Source organism: Hyla sarda, chromosome 8 (assembly GCF_029499605.1).
Source record: "Hyla sarda isolate aHylSar1 chromosome 8, aHylSar1.hap1, whole genome shotgun sequence".
In the NCBI taxonomy this organism is placed as follows: Eukaryota; Metazoa; Chordata; class Amphibia; order Anura; family Hylidae; genus Hyla; species Hyla sarda.
Window position 1 is genome coordinate 26,279,411 of NC_079196.1, and position 22,853 is coordinate 26,302,263.

The 22,853-nt window shown below is 40.6% G+C and overlaps 1 protein-coding gene across 7 annotated transcripts in view; it reads right to left on the reverse strand.

Annotated features, from left to right (window-relative positions):
• The window catches only part of LRP1B (LDL receptor related protein 1B), a 1,569,499-nt gene that overhangs the window by 621,070 nt on the left and 925,576 nt on the right, over nucleotides 1-22,853 (reverse strand). For all 7 annotated transcript variants that reach the window (XM_056534716.1, XM_056534714.1, XM_056534720.1 and 4 more), the window contains one exon: nucleotides 7,594-7,776. In XM_056534716.1, the coding sequence (XP_056390691.1) occupies nucleotides 7,594-7,776 (183 nt within the window). The remainder of the gene's footprint in view (nucleotides 1-7,593; nucleotides 7,777-22,853) is intronic.

Sequence of the window (22,853 nt, forward strand, 5' to 3'; positions counted from 1 at the left end):
CGCTGTGCGAATCGCATCCCCAACGGCCATGACAGTGCAGCGCTCCCGGTCAGCGGGACTGACCGGGGCGCTGCAGGGAGAGAGACGCCGTGAGCGCTCCGGGGAGGAGCGGGGACCCGGAGCGCTAGGCGTAACAGTATATGTAGCAACTACTAACCTAACCAGGTAGAAACGCGTCGGGTGAATTTCATGTTACCTCTATGCATACTTAATACAATCTGAATGTATTTTGAATGGTTCGCATAAACATACCAGGCGATCAGCATAAGTAGGATACAATGGTTCTGCGTATTTTCTTTAATTATGATTTGGTGATTGTATAATTTTCTGCACTATTATTGTGGTGGATTTTATCTAGCTATATAAATAAATGCTAAGTTTTACGGCACCTTTATAATTTTCTTATTAGTCTTGATCCGCAAGGTGAAGTCATATAGGTAGACGTGAAGCCCTCACTACTTACATAATAAATAAAAAGAGACTTTTAGGAGGAATCATTTGATTCCTCATACAGATCAATGTTGTTCCATAAAAACCACTTTGACCTGTGTGCTCTGCGCTCGATTGATAAAGCCTTTATCATTCTCAGTGCTGGAGCCGGCAGTGAAGGAGAACAAAGCCCTCAAACTGCCTCAGAAGTGGATCACCCCCCCCCTGCAATAGCGCTGTGGGGGGGGGGGGATTCACCCCACTGGACCACCAGGGATGGGATAAAGGCACCTTTAGATGCTGCTGTCAGTTTTGACAGCGGCGATCTAAAGGGTTAATAGCCAGCCACGGCGATCGCCATATGTCAGCTATTAACGCCGGCCCCCCCGCTACAGGAATCAGCTTGGGGCCAGCCGGTATGATGCAGGCTCAAGTCGAGAGCCCGTGCCATACTCTGTTAATGGCACATGGACGAGTATAGACATCAATGGTCGTTAGCAGGTTAAAGGGATACTCTGTTGGAAAACAAGTGGAAAACAAATGTTTTCAAAACAAATGGTATCAGAAATTTATACAAGTTTGTTAATTACTTCCATTTAAAAATATCAATCCTTTCCGGATTTATCAGATGCTGTATGCTCCAGAGGGAGTTGTGTAGTTCTTTCCAGTCTGACCACATTGCTCTCTGCTGACATTTCTGTCCATGTAAGGAACTGTCCAGAGTAGAAGAAAATCCTAGAATCCTAGAATAGAAAACCTCTCCTGCTCTGGACAGTTCCTGACATAGACATAGGTGTCAGCAGAGAGCACTGTGGTCAGACTGGAAAGAACTATACAACTTCCTCTGGAACATACAGCAGCTGAAAGGATTAAGATTTTTATATAGAAGTAATTTACAAATATGTATACCTTCCTGCAACAGTTGATTTGAAAACATTTCTTTTTTACCGGCGTTAACCTTTCATTTAATTAATGGAACCTATACTGGTAAGATTACAGAAACATAAATTATCCATTGGTTCTGATGTATTTGCAAGCATGTGCCTTGTACAGTATTGTGAATGTTAATACATTAAGACTATCATTGGACAGGAGTTTTTCCACTGTAATACGTACTGTGCTCATGGCCTCTAATGCATGTTCTCTACTGTGTAAAACCTCATATTGATTTTGAAACACGCTTCGTACTACACATGACATCTGGTAATTACAGAGACTGATGGATTCTATATATTTATTATGCAGATATATGCATTTAATGGAACGATCCTTTAAAATCACCAACTCTCCCTCACTTGACATCTCGATTAGAACTCGTAGGCAATCAACAAGATACATCCGGCAATGAGCCTAATATCTGATTTAGGAAGAAGCTCGTGTCAGGTAAATTGGCCCTATCCAAGAGAAAATGTGATGTTATTTTCACAACAACCTTGCCTGCTCCCCATATATTAGTTTACCATAGAAAATTTTTGTAGTTCCCCCCCCCCTTTTTTTTTCTTATTTTGTACTTTTGTTTAACCTTAATGAAAACATTTTATTTTTCTCAAATGGCTGGGGTTAAAATCATAAATAAAAAGTGTGCGCAGATACAATATATTATCAAATAAAGCACAAACTCCGATGAAGGCAAATTCATCTCTGTCAGGAGACGCGTTGTGTTATATTATTAGATGTTTTTCTATGACACCAATTGGAATTTATTAGGAGCGGTTGTTTCTCATAGCAGTTGTGCATATATGGCATGCATCCAGATATTGTTCTGTAAGGAGTTTATTGTACGTGACTTGATTTCTGCAAAAGTTAATAAACTAAAGCTGCTTATATCCTTCAAGATTCTGCCGTGATCTGTTGAGGGTTCAGATATTCTTGTGATAAGGAAGCTTGACAGAAAAGAGGCCGATACAAATTGATATTTCCCATGAGGTTCATTGGATTAACTTGAGAGGTCTAGATGCTTTCTTTGAAATTATAATGTTACACATTGTGGTGTTGGTAGATTTCTTCAGGTAGGACGTTGATTCAGGGATTTATTCCCCATCTTTGGGGTTGGAAAGGAATTTATCTCCTAGTATGGGGCAATTGGCATCTACTTCATAAGGGTTTCAACACAGTAGGTTTATAGGTTGTATGTGATGGACCTCTGTCTGTTTAAATCTTTAAAATAGGTAATATGTAAATAATTGAATCCATGGGAACTGTTTCCATGGTGTAGCATATTGAACCTTAGCAGTCTGCTAAATCTACTACAAATCTAATCTACTATGACAACTGATACTTAATGTATGCACAATACATGTCCCCATCCATGGGGCAAATGAACACTGTTCAGAGCTATAGTGGAGGGAGCCTTGCAAAAGTATTTGGTTTGCCGCCAACCGGAAGTGAAATGGTTCTGCGCAACTTAACTCTTTTGTCACAGTAAACTGGCAAATGCGCTGGCTTACTGCAATATCTTGATGGGTTGAGTGCTCTGCACTGGCCCATCAAGGAAGGAGTTAATTAGGGCTAGTTAACTCCTTGCAGAGGATGCACACAGTATACAGCCATCTTTATAGACTTGTAATACCATCTTGTCGCTGGTCCAGGTCTTTTCTTGTGTAGCCCCATCAAGGATGTCACTAGGGGAAAGGAAAAGGTCCGGACCAGCGATGAACTTGTAAATATCACTCTCATCTCAGCTGCAAACACAGATCATCACTGACATTGGCAGGTTTGCCCAAGCCATACCTTGCATTGTTTGAAAGTTTGACGAGCTGCGAATGGGGGCCTTGGCTCGCTCAACTCAAGACAGAACCACTGGTGACATATTTCATGTCTACTCCAATATCCAACAGCCTTGTGAAACTTTGACCCCTACAGGATCTTCTTCTGGTTAACTACATGGCCAACCATTACAGTAAAGGCACCCAACAAGAAAAGCCAACAGAAAGTAAGATGGCTCAACTTCAATACTTATAACCATGGTGTACACACATGTTCTTGTTTTGGGATCCTTTAGTCATCTTGCTCTGCCTCATATTATGATGGTACTAAATGATTTGTCTATACCCATTTACTTTTTTTTCTTGTGTATCCATATACATTATTTGTGACCTCTATTCTTACCACCCTCACTTCCCACCCCTACCCTTGTCCCCATCCCCATTTTCTTGTTTCTTTTTGTACCAATTTCCTCTGTTCTTGAACACACTATTGCATTGTTTTGACTCTTCTGCTTTTATAAAGTTTCTGTGTTTGACACTGGCGGAAAATTTAGTCTTTAGTTTTTGCACAAAAAGTTATTTTTTAAAGGCTGAAGCACACACACAAAAAAAACTCTACAGTTTTCTAAGGTTGGTAGAATATATAAAGAGTTGCCCAGAGTATCATTCATTGCTATTCACACATCTTTACTGTAAACATTGCCTTTTATAATGATTTAATTTCTTCCCCTAAAAAGCTAAAAAAAAGTAAAACAGCTAAAATATATGCCATGTTTCCACCGCCTTGTCGCGCACATCCCCAGATGACTCCTCTCACGCTATGCTGATATACACATGACTGAATGGGAGCAGGTCTCCAGTGAGACCGGTGACATATAGAAATAATGCAATGTTTATCTAGTACAGAAAGGGTCTTATTAACCAGGACGACCCTACTAGTGACTCCTAATCATGTATCCTGCCTTAGAAATAAGATGGTTTTCAATTTCAATGAAGCCGCTGTGATATGACAGAAATATATTAATGATGAATTCTAATTCAGAATAATACAAACAATTCCTATTTCCTGTATGTGTGCAGTCATATTCCTTCATTCAGACATCAATGAGGCATGAGGCATCACATCTGACATTTTGGATCATCAACTGTTCATAGTTTATTTATTTATTTGTTTGATTAATAAATGTCTCTATATTTAGTAAGATGATTTCCTTAATTGTTATTTATTTCAATATTTATGTAATTAATTAATTAATTGATTTTGATTTGAGGATCTCCTGAATCGCTTTTCTTTGGCCAGCTTTCTGCCTTTGACTATTCTATTGCATTTTTTTTAAATACTGTAGGTGCTGGTTTATCAGACTTTCTTGATTATCCTAATAAAAGTAATTTTACTTTACATGGTAAATGGACGCACTGCGTCTGATTGATGGGACTTCCTTGCATTAGCACTAATCTGTGGCAGTAAACCAAGAGCAAGGGTTTTATTTTCAAACAGCGGCACCACAGGAGCAATGAAGTATTACACAGTTCCCATTAAAACCAAATAACTGTATATATAATTTACAAACATGAAGGGTCCCCCAATGTTATCTGTGCTGTTGTTCTGATGAGGGTCTAAAGCAGGGGGGCGGCACTATATATCCTGAATTGTCCTGATTGTTTAAAAATAGTTTTTCTAAAGCTGTCGTGAGAAAGTGATGATGAATCTATGTACAGTAATCTCTGTGAAGGAAGGCTCCATTATAACCTGCCTCTGTCTCAGAGAGGTAATTCCAAGCTCTTTAGACCAAATGCTAAATTGATAACATGGTCCTTGCCTTTTGTAATATTAGTGTCTTCCTACATGGCAGGGGGACTTATGTGCGCCTAATTTAGGGTAATAATCATGGAATCGTCAGCTGTCATTACTGGGGGACAATAAGGGGGTACTAAATAGCCCTGCTCACACTGATCCCATACTAGTTTCCAAACCTATAAAATGTTATTGCATAGAACACAACTTTATGTATTGGCTGCTATTTGGAAATGTTAGGGTAATTAAAATTGTTGATATATATGATTTAATTGTATGGGCACTACATGGTACATGATAAGAGGGTATCATAAGAAGTTAATTGACATGGCATTATCCAAAATAAGGCCTGTTCTGCCCGTTTGTATCACAGCCCAGCTGTGATTGCTGCCTCTGCCTTCCCTGTATACATAAACTCTTACTTTATCTAAGTTGGGAATCTGAATGCATTTAGAAGTAAGACATCCCCATATTTAATGGTATAGCCAATCATAGGTAGATTCATGGCCATTGTGATTGGCACACTACCAACCATATGCGAGCAGCAGACGATGTGAATACTGATTTTAGTAGGAAGGTGCAGGGCACAATATGTGGCGCTCGCCTTGCGCTAAAGCTATTTTAATCTTGGTTGTTTAGTTAATTATTCACAACTTACAAGCGGCAGTCAACAATGTTGCCTTTGACGGAAGATTTGTTTTCATCAGTAAACACAAAGGGAAATTGAATAAGTACATATTAAGATGTTCTCCTTGCACCTGCAATGCCTCATTGTTAAAATGCACCTTCCCAGAAAGAAGCCCTAAATGAATTTATAAGATGCACCTTGGCTTTTTTTCTTTGTGAAAAGCCTGAATTATTTACTCTATTTTAAGTATCACTAAAGAGGAAATACATCTCAATTATATTTCAACTTTATGGAAGAATTGCCAGCTGTTTCAGTTGCAGCCAAGCAATTGTCAGGTAAAATTTATGCCTGTTTTCTTGGTATTTTTCTTCTGAGATCTGCAAATGTAGCACTCTCTCTGCACGTGCCTGGGGGGCCCCAGGTGTTTTGCGTTCCAGATGGTAGTCGTTCTGTACCATAGCACAGCAATGCAGATTGCTTAATGCATGCGGTGAAACAATAAAAAAATCAGCCTTAACAGTGTGACATTTCAGAGAAAGTTGTTTCTATTGAAATGAGGAAGGCCACACAGGGTTACCGCCATGCCAGACATTTGTCAGCTATAACTGGGGTGAACATATGTGTTCTGTACTCTTCCTACATGTCTACCCTGTTGATTCTCTTAAAGATGCAATTTACTGAGATCTATTGTTTGGAATTTTACTGCAACTTTTTTGAAGAGAATTTAAAATGATATTTTTACTACAAATATTTGGTTTAAAAAGAAAATTAGTAACAAAATTACTCATCACTAATTGTTTATACCTTATTGTTATGAAAGGTGACATGAGTATTTCTATGCAATCTCACTGTGTAGTCTGGACTCCCCCTCTATAAAACAGTCTAGTTGTGTAGCCTGGTGTGATCCTTCTCACTGCAGTGGTGCAATTTAGCCTGGAGCACCCCTATAAAAGCAAACTGTGTTGTGTGGAGTGCTTCCTATAACAGCAGTGTTGGACTAAAGTCTGGAGTGACCCCTGTAAAAGCAGTCTGTGTAACCTGGAGTGCTCAGTAGTCTGGGTGTGTACTCTGAAGCAACCTTATAACGACAGTCTAGCAGTGCAGTCTTGAGCGCCCCCATAACAACAATCTGGCTGTGCATCCTTTAACCTCCCTGTAGCAGCAGTCTGTGTAGTCTGGAGTGCCCCCTTTAATCAGTATGTAAATGCAGTCACAGGGGCCTCCTAAAACGACAGTTTAGCTGTGTAGTCTGGAGCTACCCTTCATAACATCAGTCTGGCTGTGTAGTTCTGAGTGCTCCCTGTAACAGTGGTTTGTGTAGTATGGAATTACCCCTATAACATCAGTCTGGCAATACAGTTTCAAGTGCCCCCTATAACAGCAGTCTAGCTTTGTAGCCTGGACCTTCCCCTATAACAGCAGTCTGGCTGGGTTGTCTTAAGCTGCCATTATAACAGCAGTCCAGATGCAAAGTCTGGAGTGTCCCCTATAACAGCAGTTTGCTTGTGAAGTCTGGACCACCCTCCTATAACGGTGTGTTTGCATGTGAAGTCTGAAGCTCCCCCTATAACAGCAATCTGGCTGTGTAGTCTGGAGCTCCCCCTATAACAGCAGTCTGGCTGTGTAGTCTGGAGCTTCCCCTATAACAGCAATCTAGCTGTATAATCTGGAGCTCCTCCTATAACAGCAGTTTGGCTGCGTAGATTGGCCACTCACTATTACACTTGTATGAAGTGCCCCTAAAAGAATAGTTATTAGTAGCATTGCATAAAATTCAGCAAAAACAACAGAATGTTCAGTACTTTACATATAATATGTTATAAAGAATGAGTGGAGTGGGAAATGAAGAAACAATCCTAGGACACTCTCATATGTCTCATCAGGACATTTCATCTATTACAATAACAAAAAGTGAATATTCATGACTCATGGGTTTTCTGCTCAATTATTCCCATGCATCCCATATACATGTCGAGCATTCAGTAAATACATTTTAGATAAATCATGAAGCTGAAATATCCCAGTCATATAGTTACCTGTGTTTTTACAAGCAAATTTCGTCTTCACATCACATTGGCGCAGAGTTCCGTTGCAGCCTCTTTCATCGCTGCCATCTTCACAGTCCTTCTCCCCATCACAGATCCATAACTCCAGGATACAATTCCCATCTGGTTGACATTGAAATTGTTTATCTTCACAAGGTCTCAAAGCAGGAATCGCTTAAAGGAGAAAACACAACAGGTATATTAGCTAAGGAGCATAACAATGGTTATTTCATGTAACCTGGACATTGAATAGTTATCATGAACTGATATAGAGGAGAGGGCAATTGAAGGGTTAATCTGAGGAGGGCTTAAAGGGGTACTCCACTGCCCCAGCGTTTGGAACATTTTGTTTTGTTTTGGGTGTGGGCTGTGGGGATTGTCATGTCATGGCTATGCCCCTCGTGACTACAGCTGACGCGCCCCCTCCTATAAACTTTCATTGAGAGGACGTGGCCGTGACATCACAAACCCCGCAGCCCGCACCCAGCGTTCGGAACAAAATGTTCCAAACACTGGGGCAGTGGAGTACCCCTTTAAGGTGTAACAAGATTTAAGATTCCTACAAATCCAGGAAATAAAGAGCAAACTCCTTTCAGTTGGTTGGAGGTATTTAGGAAGGTTACATCCCTAGTGGTGTTTAGAATTTAGGTTGGGAACTTGACTGTACTGTGTAATCTCCTTTGGGTTAAAAAAAATCACTTGTACAAATCGAATGGGGGAGACATCTTCTTGGGACCCAAAACCTTGGAGTTTTTAAAATCCGGACCTATGGTGACCAGCTGGCGATCCTAGGAGCTACAAGTTTAGTACAATAAACTTAAATTGTAGCTACAATACTTTTTTCTTTTTTATGAAAAATGACTGTAGCACCAACTCCAGTGTGAGTCCCAGCACTATAGAATTCCATTATGCTGAGTCTAGAAATGGACACAGGTGCTGAGGAGGCAGAACAAGAAGCTCATTCTCCTAATGCATGGAAATAAATGTCAGGGAGTCTGCAGATTATATTAAGATTGTAATAGGGAGCCCAACTTCTGCCTTTCCCACCAATAAGTGTCCAAGCCTGACAGTAAGTGTCCAATTTCCTTTCAGCGCCACCACAGGGAGGAAGGGGCATTACACAATTCCAATTTAATCCAATTGCCAGGTTATTCAGAATGAGAGATTTTTTTGGGGGCTGTTCTTAATTCTGGTTTATGGATTAGGGACCTTTCACATGGCAGGAATTTCAGTTGCACCAGTCACCAATTGATTTTAATGGGATTCAGGCGCACCGTACACACAGCAGAATTTCCATGGCAGAAAACTTTTCTGTAGAAATTCAAACTCTTGGCTCAGCAGAAGGAATGAACATGTTCATTCTGCTTAGAAATACCTTGCCGACTATGGAGACGGCGTATTGACTGAGTTGACGGTGACAGAACACGGACTGTCACCTGCAATTTTTACAGGTGGATATTCTGCCATGTGAAAGATCCCTAAAGGGTCCTAATTGGGGAAACCCATTATATTACCCTAAGGTGCCTTATGGGTTATTTCAAGCCTCTTCAAATGGACAAAAATAATGTCAGTTGATGGACAAGGTTGAAAAATAATATGCTCTACCATTATAGAGAATGCAGGCTTTACTGCATATATCCATCATACATGCATTGTTACCTATCTCATCAATCTGACACTGCTGTTAAATTACCTTAAAGGGGTACTCCACCCATAGACATCTTATCCCCTATCCAAAGGATAGGAGATAAGATGTCTGATCGCGAGGGTCCTGCCGCTGGGGACAATCTCGGTTGCGGCACCCCAGACATCTGGGGCAGGAAGCGAACTTCGCTCTGTGCCGGATGACTGGCGATGAGGGGCTGAGGCTCATGATGTCACAGTCACACCTGCTCGTGACATCACGGCCACACGTCCTCAATGCAAGTCTGTCACGCCACCTCCCATAGACTTGCATTGGGGAGGCTGTCCTTGACATCACGAGTGGGGTGTGGCCATGACGTAATGAGCCTCTGGCGCTGCTCCTTTGGATAGGGGAAAAATTGTCTAGTGGCGGAGTACCCCTTTAATATGATGTCTTTGGAAAGATTGAATATATTTTAGGGATAATCCCATCCATGAGCACTAGATTGCTACAGCAAAGTCACCCAAAGAGTTAATTTTAGTACTGTCTATCCACCCACCATCATCTCTAGGTTACCGGTATGTTCTTTCTTTACAGTATTGAATGCAACAACTTTCTGTTTCTAATGTAACCAGGAAACCATTACAATATAACAACCCATGACACAGTATAATGGGAAATTCTATATTGTAAAGAGAGAAAAATCCCTTAAACCATCTGTAGTTTCAGAGCAGAAAATGATCTATTATGCTATAAAGTGTCATTTCTAAGGCTTTGCCTTAGAACAAGACTGATTTTAATTGCTCCCAAAAATCTTTGAAGATCCCTTGTGATGTTGCTGTTGAACTGAAGAGGTTGTTTACTATTATTTAGATCACAAATTGTATTTTCACACAACTTCAAAGGGCTGTGTTACGATGAAACACGACAGGCAACCTTTTTTACCAAGTTTTACCGTTTTTTTTTTCTGTATTTACATTATGTATCGTTCTTTTAAGTGTTACCCGTCAGCCAATATTCGTGCCCTAAATGACTTGACTTCAAGCAAATTGCTGGAGGAGGCTGAAGAATCGCTTGTTAATTGCCAATTAATTTAGTTTATGCAAATTCCCAAAAGTTTACAATCTGTGTTAAAAGGAACATTTAATGAGGACAATGATTTCTCCTCTAGGTTCATCCCGACATGTATATTTCCATTGATAACATACAGAAAGAGGGCATCTTGGACAAAACAAGAGCAAATGACAAGTTTAACCCCTTAAGGACTCAGGGTTTTTCCGTTTTTGCACTTTCGTTTTTTCCTCCTTACCTTTTAAAAATCATAACCCTTTAAATTTTCCACCTAAAAATCCATATTATGGCTTATTTTTTGCGTCGCCAATTCTACTTTGCAATGACATTAGTCATTTTACCCAAAAATGCACAGCGAAACGGAAAAAAAAATCATTGTGCGACAAAATCGGAAAAAAAAACGCCATTTTGTAACTTTTGGGGGCTTCCGTTTCTACGCAGTGCATATTTCGGTAAAAATTACACCTTATCATTATTCTGTAGGTCCATACGGTTAAAATGATACCCTACTTATATAGGTTTGATTTTGTCGCACTTCTGGAAAAAATCATAACTACATGCAGGAAAATTTTTACGTTTAAAAATGTCATCTTCTGACCCCTATAACTTTTTATTTTTCCACGTACGGGGCGGTATGAGGACTCATTTTTTGCGCCGTGATCTGAAGTTTTTATTGGTATGATTTTTGTTTTGATATGACTTTTCGATCACTTTTTATTCATTTTTTAATGTTATAAAAAGTTACCAAAATACGCTTTTTTGGACTTTGGAATTTTTTTGCGCGTACGCCATTGACCGTACAGCTTAATTAATTATATATTTTTATAGTTCGGACATTTACGCACGCGGCGATACCACATATGTTTATTTTTATTTTTTTTTTACACTGTTTTATTTTTTTTATGGGAAAAGGGGGGTGATTCAAACTTTTATTAGGGAAGGGGTTAAATGACCTTTATTAACACTTTATTTTTACTTTTTTTTGCAGTGTTATAGGTCCCATAGGGACCTATAACACTGCACACACTGATCTCTCATCCTGATCACAGGCGTGTATTAACACGCCTGTGATCAGCATTATCGGCGCTTGACTGCTCCTGCCTGGATCTCAGGCACGGAGCAGTCATTCGTCGATCGGACACCGAGGAGGCAGGTAAGAGCCCTCCCGGTGTCCGATCAGCGTTTCGGGATGCCGCGATTTCACCGCGGCGGTCCCGAACAGCCCGACTGAGCAGCCGGGATACTTTCAGTTTCACTGTAGAAGCGGCGGTCAGCTTTGACCGCAGCTTCTAAAGGGTTAATACCGCACATCGCCGCGATCGGCGATGTGTGGTATTAGCCGCGGGTCCCGGCTGTTGATTAGCGCCGGGACCCACGCGATATGATGCGGGATCGCGGCGCGATCCCGCTTCATATCGCGGGAGCCGGCGCAGGACGTAAATATACGTCCTGCGTCGTTAAGGGGTTAAAGACTTTGACACTATTAAATATGGAAAAACAAATACATAATCTTTATTATAGATGATTAAAGGGATACTTCAGTGGAAAACTATTTTTTTACATGAACTGGTGGCAGAAAGTTAAACAGATTTGTAAATGACTTCTATATAAAAATCTTAATCCTTCCAGTATTTACCAGCTGCTGTATGCTCCAGAGGAAGTTGTGTAGTTCTTTCCAGTCTGACCACAGTGCTCTCTGCTGACACCTCTGTCTGTGTCAGGAACTGTCCAGAGCGGAGAGGTTTGCTATGTGGTTTTGCTCTGGACAGTTCCTAACACGGAAAGAGGTGTCAGCAGAAGTAATTTACAAATCTGTTTAACTTTCTAGCATCAGTTGATTTTAAAAAATATATAGTTTTCCACCAGAGAACCTCTTTAAAGAAAGAAAATTATCTTTAGCATATTGGAAACATGGAAAGAGAGATACTTTACTTATTATAACATTAAGAGGCTGAAGCAACCAAGCATCAGTATGTGCCAGTCTCAAAATGGTCAGGACATTTATCAATCAATTGGTGACACTTTTTTTTTGGGCATAACAATCTCACAAATTTTGGAGCATGCCATATATGGGTACACATTTTAAACACTTTTTACTTATCACCAGTTTTTGAAAGTATTGAGATACCTGGGCAGGTATAATGGGTGTGGACCTGCAGTGCTACCCAACTGGTTTGGCTTTTGGCCACTCTCAAGGGCATAGTCTTTTTAGGTTGTCACCCTTTAATCCACCCCTATGATGTTGTGGTCTTTGCTGCTGGGTGAGGGGGTGCTAGGGGGGTATCTCTGACTGGGATTAAATGTTAAAAAGTAAAAATGTAACACAGTCCTTGGGGGTCTTCCATTTCTCTTGATTATCTCTGAGATATTTCCGCATCATGATTGGAGTCACCTGTGGTAAACTGTATTGATTGGACATGATTTGGAAAGATGCAGCCCTGTCTATAAAAGGTCTCACAGATAACACTGCATATCAGAGCAAAAACCAAGCCTTGAGATGGAAAGAACTGCCTGTAGAGCTCACAAACAGGATTGTGTGGATGCACAGACCAAGAGAAAGGTATAAAAAAAAACTTTCCACTGCATGCTGAATGTTTCCAAGAAAACATTGGCCTCTATAATTCTTTAATGGAAGAAGGAACAACCAGGACTTTTCCTAAAGCTTTCTGTACCACCAAACTAATTATCGGAGAAAAGGGTCTTGGTAAGCTCCAAAGATCCTGTGCTCCCCTAGAAGCCTATACTCAGTAAAAGGCATGAAAGCCCATTTGGAGTTTGCAAAAAATAACCTAAATTAAACAGTGAATGCTATGGAAAAAAAATACATAGATTGTTTTTATGCTTTCCTTTATAAAAAAAATAAAATAATAATCTTATTTATAAAAAGCTACCTATATGTATGTACAACCAGATTTAAAAAGCTACATAGTCTTAAAAACAAAACAAAAACAAAAAAAGTAATGGCTGATGGAATGAGAGGAGTTGAAAAAAATATATAAAACACACACACACACACATATACACACACACACACACACACACACACACACACACACACACATATATATATATATATATATATATATATATATATACTTTTGCTTCATAATGCCAAAATAGGTGCAGTCCCCAAGGAGTTAAATGCAAAAAGAACACAAAAATATTGATGTAAAATCCTGAAAAAATCTGTCAGTCAACAATATACTGATATCCAAATTGTAACAAACGATATTGTTCCAGCCACAGGGCCGCAAAGACTGTCTTTATTTGAATTTTATTTTGTTTTAAACACAATCCACATGAAATGTTTTAGCGCTTATTGTCTTGCAGTCGCTAATGTTTGTGCTTATTTTTTAAGGATGATAGAAGTGATTTTTCTCATGCTAGAATGTTATTGCAATCTTGCCTCACATATGCTAGTCAGATGCTCGTAATGATTTATTCAGCTTTGCAGGATGGAAGATATATACCTGACAATTAAATTAATGTCAACGTTTCTGCTACCAAAATCCTATGTTGATGCTTAGAAGCCTCGTTTAAATGTAATCAATGCTCAATTTGGACAAATCAAAGCCTTTAAAAGCAATTTAGAAAAAGAGCAACATATTTGCCTTTGGAAAAAGAAGAGGCCGGGGAGAGCGGATCTGCTGGGCTTGTGCTTTTCTTCCTCAAGGTGCATGCCAAATTTTATTTTTGGAGAGTAATACATTTCTTTGCCAGTTTCTAAAGGAATTTTCTTGTAATTTAAGGCTTTTGATCAGTGTTAAGGGATGACATTTCTTGTTAATTTTAATTTAAAAGATTATTGAGATTTCTTAAATGTTCTTCCATAATCTGCAATACATTTTCAGAGAGCAAGGGTGACCATTCTTTTAGAGAGTAGCAAATAGCATCTAAACAACACTGGGTATGAAGTTAAATTATCTTTGAATATTGTGAGACATTTTTAATAATCTATTTAAATATCAATGATGGGATTTACAGAGATAGAATGTGATAACAGAAATATAGTATTATAACCATAATATATAATTGTATAAGAGCAATAAGGAGTTGGCCCACTTTGGACAATAATTTTTGTGAGAAAGATCCCCGCAAAATAAGAGAATCATATCACTTCCCACTGCTGAACTCTACAGGGGAACCTAACAGACAGGGTTCTATTTATCTGCAGTGCCACCACAGGTCAAATAAGGTATTACACCTTGTCCATGTATTGCATGGGCATGTCAGGATCTCCAGGAAGACACATTTCACTCTAGGTAACATATAAAGGTCCTAAATAAGAGACCGCTCTCAGAATTACCGATTTGTTACCGATTTGAAAATTGGCTAAAAAAAAAAAGGTAAAACGTAAAAGTATAGAACAAGGTACTAACTGGCTGGATGAGATGCCTTGCTCTGGGGTTACTGTCTATAAGCATCATACCTTATCTGGATCTCCTCAAGGAGAAACATTATCTCTAGAACGTCATCAAAGCCAGCCAACACACTGTTCTCTAATCCTCCAAAATGTCTGTCTACAGATGTGTTTCCAACTTGGCTAGTCATGCTGCAAAGCTTGTTAAACTGTTGGATATTGACTTTTACTTTTAATAGTTTGCACTGGAGAGATGGTTTCCTTCTATCTGAGGATAGCTAGGCTAATTTGCATATATATTTTCCTTAAAACTTTGTTTGTAGGATGCCACACCTCATCTGGATTTCCTCAAGGAGTCCCCCCAAATCTAACTAAAGTGTGACATGGTACATCTCACTGGGTTTCCCTTGGCTTGTTTAAGAGCTTTCCAAAGCAGAGAAACTTAAAGGGGTACTCCGCCCCTGGCATCTTATCCCCTATCCAAAGGATAGGGGATAAGATGTTAGATCGCCGCGGTCCCGCTGCTGGGGACCTCAGGGATCACTGCTGCGGCACCCCGCCATCATTACTGCACAGAGCGAGTTCACTCTGTGCGTAATGACGGGTGATACAGGGGCCGGAACAGCGTGATGTCATGGCTCCGCCCCCTCATGACATCATGGCCCGCCCCCTTAATGCAAGTCTATGGCAGGGGGTGTGGCGACTGCCACACCCCCTCCCATAGACTTGTATTTACGGGGGCGGGCCGTGACGTCATGAGGGGCGGAGCCGTGACATAACGATGCTCCGGCCCCTGTATTGCCCCTCATTACGTGCAGAGCGATCTCGTTCTGCGCAGTAATGATGGTGGGGTACTGCAGCGGCGATCCCCGGGGTCCCCAGCAGCGGGACCCCAGCGATCTGACATCTTATCCCCTATCCTTTGGATAGGGAATAAGATGTCTAGGGGCGGAGTACCCCTTTAAACATAATAGATTAAAAAATAAGTAAATATGGTGCCATATCTCATGTTCAACCCACTGTTTGCCACAGCATATGAAACAGCTCTGTTTCGAGGTATGACCAGCATAAAACTTCCAAAATGTAAAGCTTAAAAAGATTCCAACACATGACTTGGCCACATGCTTAAACTCGAATATTGTATCGGACCTGAGGTAGTCTGATGCTAACGTGTAGTTCCTTCAACCCAAAGTATATTCTTTATAAAGTAAGACATTTGAAACAACATTCAAAAATAGAATCCCATATGAGCTTATAATGTTTGTACACATGGTCTATACGTGTAGGACCCATCATGGACCCAAACTTTTAAAGAGGATTTCGGAGCACTGAAAGTGTCCATGGAAGTTGCCCTGCAGCAGCCCAGTGTCACAACTACACAATGTATGGAGCCAACAGCTTCTTATGTACTAGACCTGTGGTTCTGCCAGACAGCAGATCAGAAATAGGGTGCCGGCACCCCAACAATCAGAGATCGATGGCATATCTTGTAGATAAGACATTAATGTTTAATGCCTGGAAAACTCCTTAAAAAGCAGAGATGTTAGCTTAGCTGAGCATTCATCCATCCAGAATGGAGATAGGGGGGTAAGTGGCTTCCTGAGAAAATAAGGATGGGACACTTTAACCCCTTAAGGACCGGAGGTTTTTCCGTTTTTGCATTTTCGTTTTTTGCTCCTTGCCTTTAAAAAATCATAACTCTTTCAAATTTACACCTAAAAATCCATATGATGGCTTATTTTTTACGCCACCAATTCTACTTTGTAATGACGTCAGTCATTTTGCCCAAAAATCTATGGTGAAGCGGGAAAAAAAATCATTGTGCGACAAAATTGAAAAAAAAACGCTGTTTTGTAACTTTTGGGGGCTTCCGTTTCTACGTAGTACATTTTTCGGTAAAAATGACACCTGATATGTATTCTGTAGGTCCATACGATTAAAATGATACCCTACTTATATAGGTTTGATTTTGTCGGACTTCTGGAAAAAATCATAACTACATGCAGGAAAATTAATACGTTTAAAATTGTCATCTTCTGACCCCTATAACTTTTTTATTTTTCTGTGTATGGGGCGGTATGAGGGCTCATTTTTTGCGCCGTGATCTGAAGTTTTTAACGGTACCATTTTTGCATTGATAGGACTTATTGATCACTTTTTATTCATTTTTAAATGATATAAAAAGTGACCAAAAATGCACTATTTTGGACTTTGGAATTTTTTTGCGCGCACGCCATTGACCGAGCGGTTTAATTAATGATATATTTTTATAATTCGGACATTTCCGCACGCGGTGATACCACATATGTTTATTTTTATTTTTATTTACACTGTGTTTTTTTTTTTATTGGAAAAGGGGGGTGATTCAAACTTTTAATAGGGGAGGAGTTAAATGATCTTTATTCACTTTTTTTTTTCACTTTTTTTTTGCAGTGTTATAGGTCCCATAGGGACCTATAACACTGCACACACTGATCTTCTATGTTGATCACTGGTTTCTCATAAGAAACCAGTGATCAACGATTCTGCCGGATGACTGCTCATGCCTGGATCTCAGGCACTGAGCAGTCATTCGGCGATCGGACAGCGAGGAGGCAGGAAGGGGCCCTCCCGCTGTCCTGTCAGCTGTTCGGGATGCCGCGATTAGCCGCGGCTATCCCGAACAGCTCGACTGAGCTAGCCGGGAACTTTCACTTTCACTTTTAGCCGCACGGCTCAGCTTTGAGCGCGCGGCTAAAGGGTTAATAGCGCGCGGCGCCGCGATCGGCGCTGCGCGCTATTAGAGGCGGGTCCCGGCTTCACTATGACGCCGGGCCCGCCATGATCTGACGCGGGGTTACTGTGTAACCCCGCGTTATATCGGAAGAGCAGGACCAAGGACGTACCGGTACGTCCTTGGTCCTTAAGGGGTTAAATTCAACTTGCCCAATTCTTCTCTCCTGTCTTTATCCATTAGTGCAGAGTAAAGAGGTCTCATACACATAGGGGGGCATTTATCAATTTTGCATGTTGACAGTTTCTTTTTACCTTTTTTTTTTCTTTTTTGTTTTTTGTGGACATGCACCAAATTTATCATTTGGTGCAAGTTGTTAGTAATTTGGGCTCAAATGTTGAAATCAGCTGTTCACAGCTCTTTTACACAGAAGTTACCACCACAGAGGACGCGTATTTTACCCTGTAGAGCAGCCATTTCGGAGTCCCTCCTGCAGTATATCAGCAAGCAACGTGAGTGAAATGTGAAATGGATTTTATTTTCAACTTGGGTATTTTTTTTTGGTTACTTTAGTTCAGTGGTCTTCAACCTGCGGACCTCTAGATGTTGCAAAACTACAATTCCCAGCATGCCCGGACAGCCGTTGGCTGTCCGGGCATGCTGGGAGTTGTAGTTTTGCAACATCTGGAGGTCTGCAGGTTGGAGACCACTACTTTAGTGCTAACCTTTCCTGAACCTGTGTGGCCATGTCCAATGCTGGCTCAACGGAGGGTGAAGGTTCCTCATCGACAACTATGTCGCAGGATAGTATTGAGCAGCCTTGGAGGCGTCGCTGCTTTCACAAAAAAAAATGTTTTAATGTATTTTGACGCCTTTACATTTTCTGACATTGGTAAGTGTGTTTTCCATGTGCAAAATTTCTTGGTGGGGATTTGCGCCAAAATTGCGCCAAAGATCGATTGACGGAAATGAGGAATTACTGACTAAAGTTGAAATCACACTCCGGACCGTGTGATTTTGAGAAAGTTGTAAAAATGACAGTGGAGAAGATGCGCCAAACTTTGGCGCAAAAAGACCCTGCGCCAAAGTATTGCGCCAAAGTTACGTGAAAAAAAAACACATAAATCCTTTGATAAATACCCCCCATAGTCCATCCAGCTATAATCTACTTTTAAAGAAAGATACTTTTTTCTATTTTTCAGCACTTATCTTTTTTTGAGTTGTCTTGTATTGTAAATGGGTCTGTTCCTTTGGACCTAACCTTCCATTAATCTCACACATGTAGCTTTTAATATCAAAGAGGCATTATTAATATGAGATGGTCAACACAGACATATAAGCTGTCCATGTACAAATGAAGAACCGCAGAGATTATGCCACGACAGCAAAATCTCATATTCATTAAGGCAAGTAAAGCTGAAGTGCCAGGTATGACCTTGATATATAGCAGAGACTGTTACAATGGGGGTAAGGGTGCTTTCACACTACGTTTGTAGTGTATGGTTGCTGGATCCGGTTGGGAGGGATGAAAACCGGCCGCTCCCGTATCCCAGCCAGATCCGGCCCCAACCCCATTCATTTCAATGAGCCGACCGGAGTCAAACACTGACTCCCGTTGTCTCATTTTTCCCCGAATACGGTTTTCTGACCGGACCTAGAACCGTGGTATACCACGGTTTTAGGTCCGGTCAGAAAACTGTATACAAGGCAAAAATGAGACAACCGGAGTCAGCGTTTGACTCCGGTCGGCTCATTAAAGAGAATTTGTTGGGGCCGGATCCGGCTGGGATACGGGAGTGGCCGGTTTTCGCCCCTCCCAACCGGATCCAGCAACCATACACTACAAACATAGTGTGAAAGCACCCTTAAGATAAGTTCTAAGATAAGCTCTTCACTTTGCTTTATCTAACCGTGGCCAGAACAGGATGTGGGACAGCGGATCATTGATGAACACACATCCTGCTATAGGGTTATGATTCTTCATAGATAAATAGAAATCCTTTACAATCTCAGTTTACAGCCCTTAATATGTATTGTTCTTTGTCATGATCAGATCTTAGAATACGTCTCTATTGTACCTAATGTCCTCCTCCATACAGTAAAATATCTCAAGTACAACATTTCATGACCTCAGGGAGCATAAGGTGAAAAATGGAGACTAAAACACAAAGCTTTTCGAACCTGACAAATGATGGTAATCTTACAAAGAGCAGATGTTACTGGAAAGACTTGTGTAGGTCTTCCATTATATGGCTTGAAGTGGCAAACTCTTCATCGATGGATTGTTCCTCTAACCTTTATTGTGCAACCAGTTACAATGTGACTTAAATGTTTTCCAGAGCAGTTTGGAGCCATTTCCACAAACAATGAAATGACCTTGAATACTTAACCTTGACCTCCATTTAGAATCTTTATATATTAGTTACTATAAGGGGAGACTATAAAGAGTTATTTTTTTTCTCAATCTGGAAGAGCCAGCACATTACATGGAAAGCTATTGATTAAAATATAAACTGTGTAATTTATCTTCACCTGTGGTGGTGCTGCCATGAAATTTAAAGCAGACCTGTAAAGAAGACTACGAAAATAAAAAAAAAGACATACCCGGAATCATAATGATTAGCCTATCTATCAATTTGGTTATGCACACCCCGTTTTCCAGCAAAGAGGTCTTCAAAGGGAATCTGTAAGTGTAGTGGATTAGTATATACTAACATAAATACTTATATTAAAATGTCTATTTTTACTTAACTGCATATAGAGATCCTCACTGAACTAAACTGCTCCTCCCCCCTCCCATCAAAAATCAAAGATGGCACTGGTATGTAGCAGAGACAAGAAATGCTTATCTCTAGAAAAGTACGCAGAAGGAGATTTAACCAATAAAGTGCTTTTAACACCCAATTCACACAATCCCTTTTGCAGACATCACTATCATCTACATAAACCTTGTACAGTTTTTTCTGGTTAGTAAAAGAAATTATCATCTCAGCTAACAAGTGTCTAGGTGGTCTTTCCTAGCATGTGCACCGCTTCTGATACAAGAAAAGGGTGAAAATCTTCACTGGGTACAACTAGGATCTATTTCATAAGGTACCCCTTAGTGCTCCGGTGGACACTGTACTTTCTTTTGGCTGTTCATGGCCCAAAAATGGCGGCAAACCCTTTTAATTTACATTCAGGCGCATATGACAGTAACATGACAGGTTCCCTTTAAGGATGTGAGATTTTAGATTTTTCATATTAACTATAATTTATTATATTTTTTTCCTGAAGATAGAAGTTCCACATTAGTCGTTTTGCATTTTACACTTATATCAATCACTCTGTAGTATAAATAACAAAGTTTTTTAATTGATGGGTCGGTATGAATATGTGCATACCATATACAGTCATGGCCATAAATGTTGGCACCCATGACATTTTTAAAGAAAATAAAGTATTTCTCACAGAAAAGGATTGCAGTAACATGTGTTTTGCTATACACATGTTTATCCCCTTTGTGCGTATTGGAACTAAACCAAAAAGGGAGGAAAAAAAGCAAATTGGACATAATGTCACCAAACTCCAAAAATGGGCTGGACAAAATTATTGGCACCCTTAACTTAATATTTGGTTGCACACCTTTCGGAAAAAAATTCTGAAATCATTCACTTCCTACAACCATCAAGAAGTTTCTTACACCTCTTCAGGCTATTCTTTTGCAAACTGCTCCAGGTCTCTCTTATTGGAAGGCATTTTTTCCCAACAGCAATTTTAAGATCTCTCCACAGGTGTTCAATGGGATTTAGATCTGGACTCATTGCTGCCACTTCAGAACTCTTCAGCACTTTGTTGCCATCCATTTCTGGGGGCTTTTTGATGTATGTTTGGGATCATTGTCCTGCTGGAAGACCCAAGATCTCGGACGCAAAACCAGCTTTCTGACACTGGGCTGTACAGTGCGACCCAAAATCCGTTGGTAATCCTCAGATTTCATGATGCCTCACAAACATTTAAGGCACCCAGTGCCAGAGGCAGCAAAACAACCCCAAAACAACATTGACCTCCACCATATTTCACTGTAGGTACTGTGTTCTTTTGTTTGTAGGTTTCATTCCATTTTCAGTAAACAGTAGAATTATGTGCTTTACCAAAAAGCTCCATCTTGGTCTCATCTGTCCACAAGACGATTTCCCAGTCTTGCTTTTTTATGTCTCTGTGTCAGCAGTGGGGTCCTCCTGGGTCTCCTGCCATAGCGTTTCATTTAATTTAAATGTTGATGGATGGTTCGTGCTGACATTGATGCTCCTTGAGCATGCAGGACAGCTTGAATATCTTTGGAACTTGTTTGGGGCTGCTTATCCACCATCCAGGCTATCCTGCATTGACACCTTTCATCAATTTTTCTTATCCATCCACGCCCAGGGAGATCAGCTACAGTGCCATGGGTTGCAAACTTCTTGATAATGATGTACATTGTGGACAAAGGCAAATCTAGTTCTCTGGAAATGGACTTGTAACCTTGAGATTGTTGATATGTTTCCACAATTTTGGTTCTTAAGTCCTCAGACAGTTCTCTTCTCCTCTTTTTGTTGTCCATGCTTAGTGTGGCACACACAGACACACAATGCAAAGTCTAAGTGAACTTCTCTTCTTTTTATGTGCTTTCAGTTGTGATTTTTATATTGCCCACACCTGTTACTTGCCCCAGGTGAGTTTAAAGGAGCATCACATGCTTGAAACAATCTTATTTTCCCACAATTTTGAAAGGGTGCCAATAATTTTGTCCAGCCCATTTTTGGAGTTTGGTGACATTAAGTCCAATTTGCTTTTTTTCTCCCTTTTTTTTTGTTTAAAGTCCCATGAAAATCAATGGGAAATGTATGTTCTCACATAACTTCTGTACGGCTGGAGATATTTCAATACCTGGTGCACATATTACGGGTCGGGATAGAAGGTCGAGTTAGGAGGTCAGGATTTGAGGACGGGATTTGAGAATGGGATGGAAGGTTGGGATATGAGGACGGGATAGGAGGACGGGATAGGAGGTCAGGATAGGAGGTCGGGAGAGGAGGTCGAGATAGGAGGACAGGATAGGAGGATGGGAATGGAGGTCGGGATATGAGGTCGGGATAGGAGGTCATGATAGGAGGACGGGATAGGAGGTCGGGATAGGAGGTCGGGATAGGAGGTCGGGATATGAGGTCGAGATAGGAGGTCGAGATAGGAGGACAAGAAAGGAGGTCGGGATATGAGGTCGGGATATGAGGATGGGATAGGAGGTCGAGATAGGAGGACGGGATAGGAAGTCGGGATAGGAGGTCGAGATAGGAGGAGGGGATAGGAGGATGGGATAGGAGGATGGGATAGGAGGTCGAGTTAGGAGGTCAGGATATGAGGACGGGATAGGAGGACGGGATAGGAGGACGGGATAGGAGGTCAGGATAGGAGGTTGGAATAGGAGGGCGGGATAGGAGGTCGGGATAGGAGATCGGAATAGG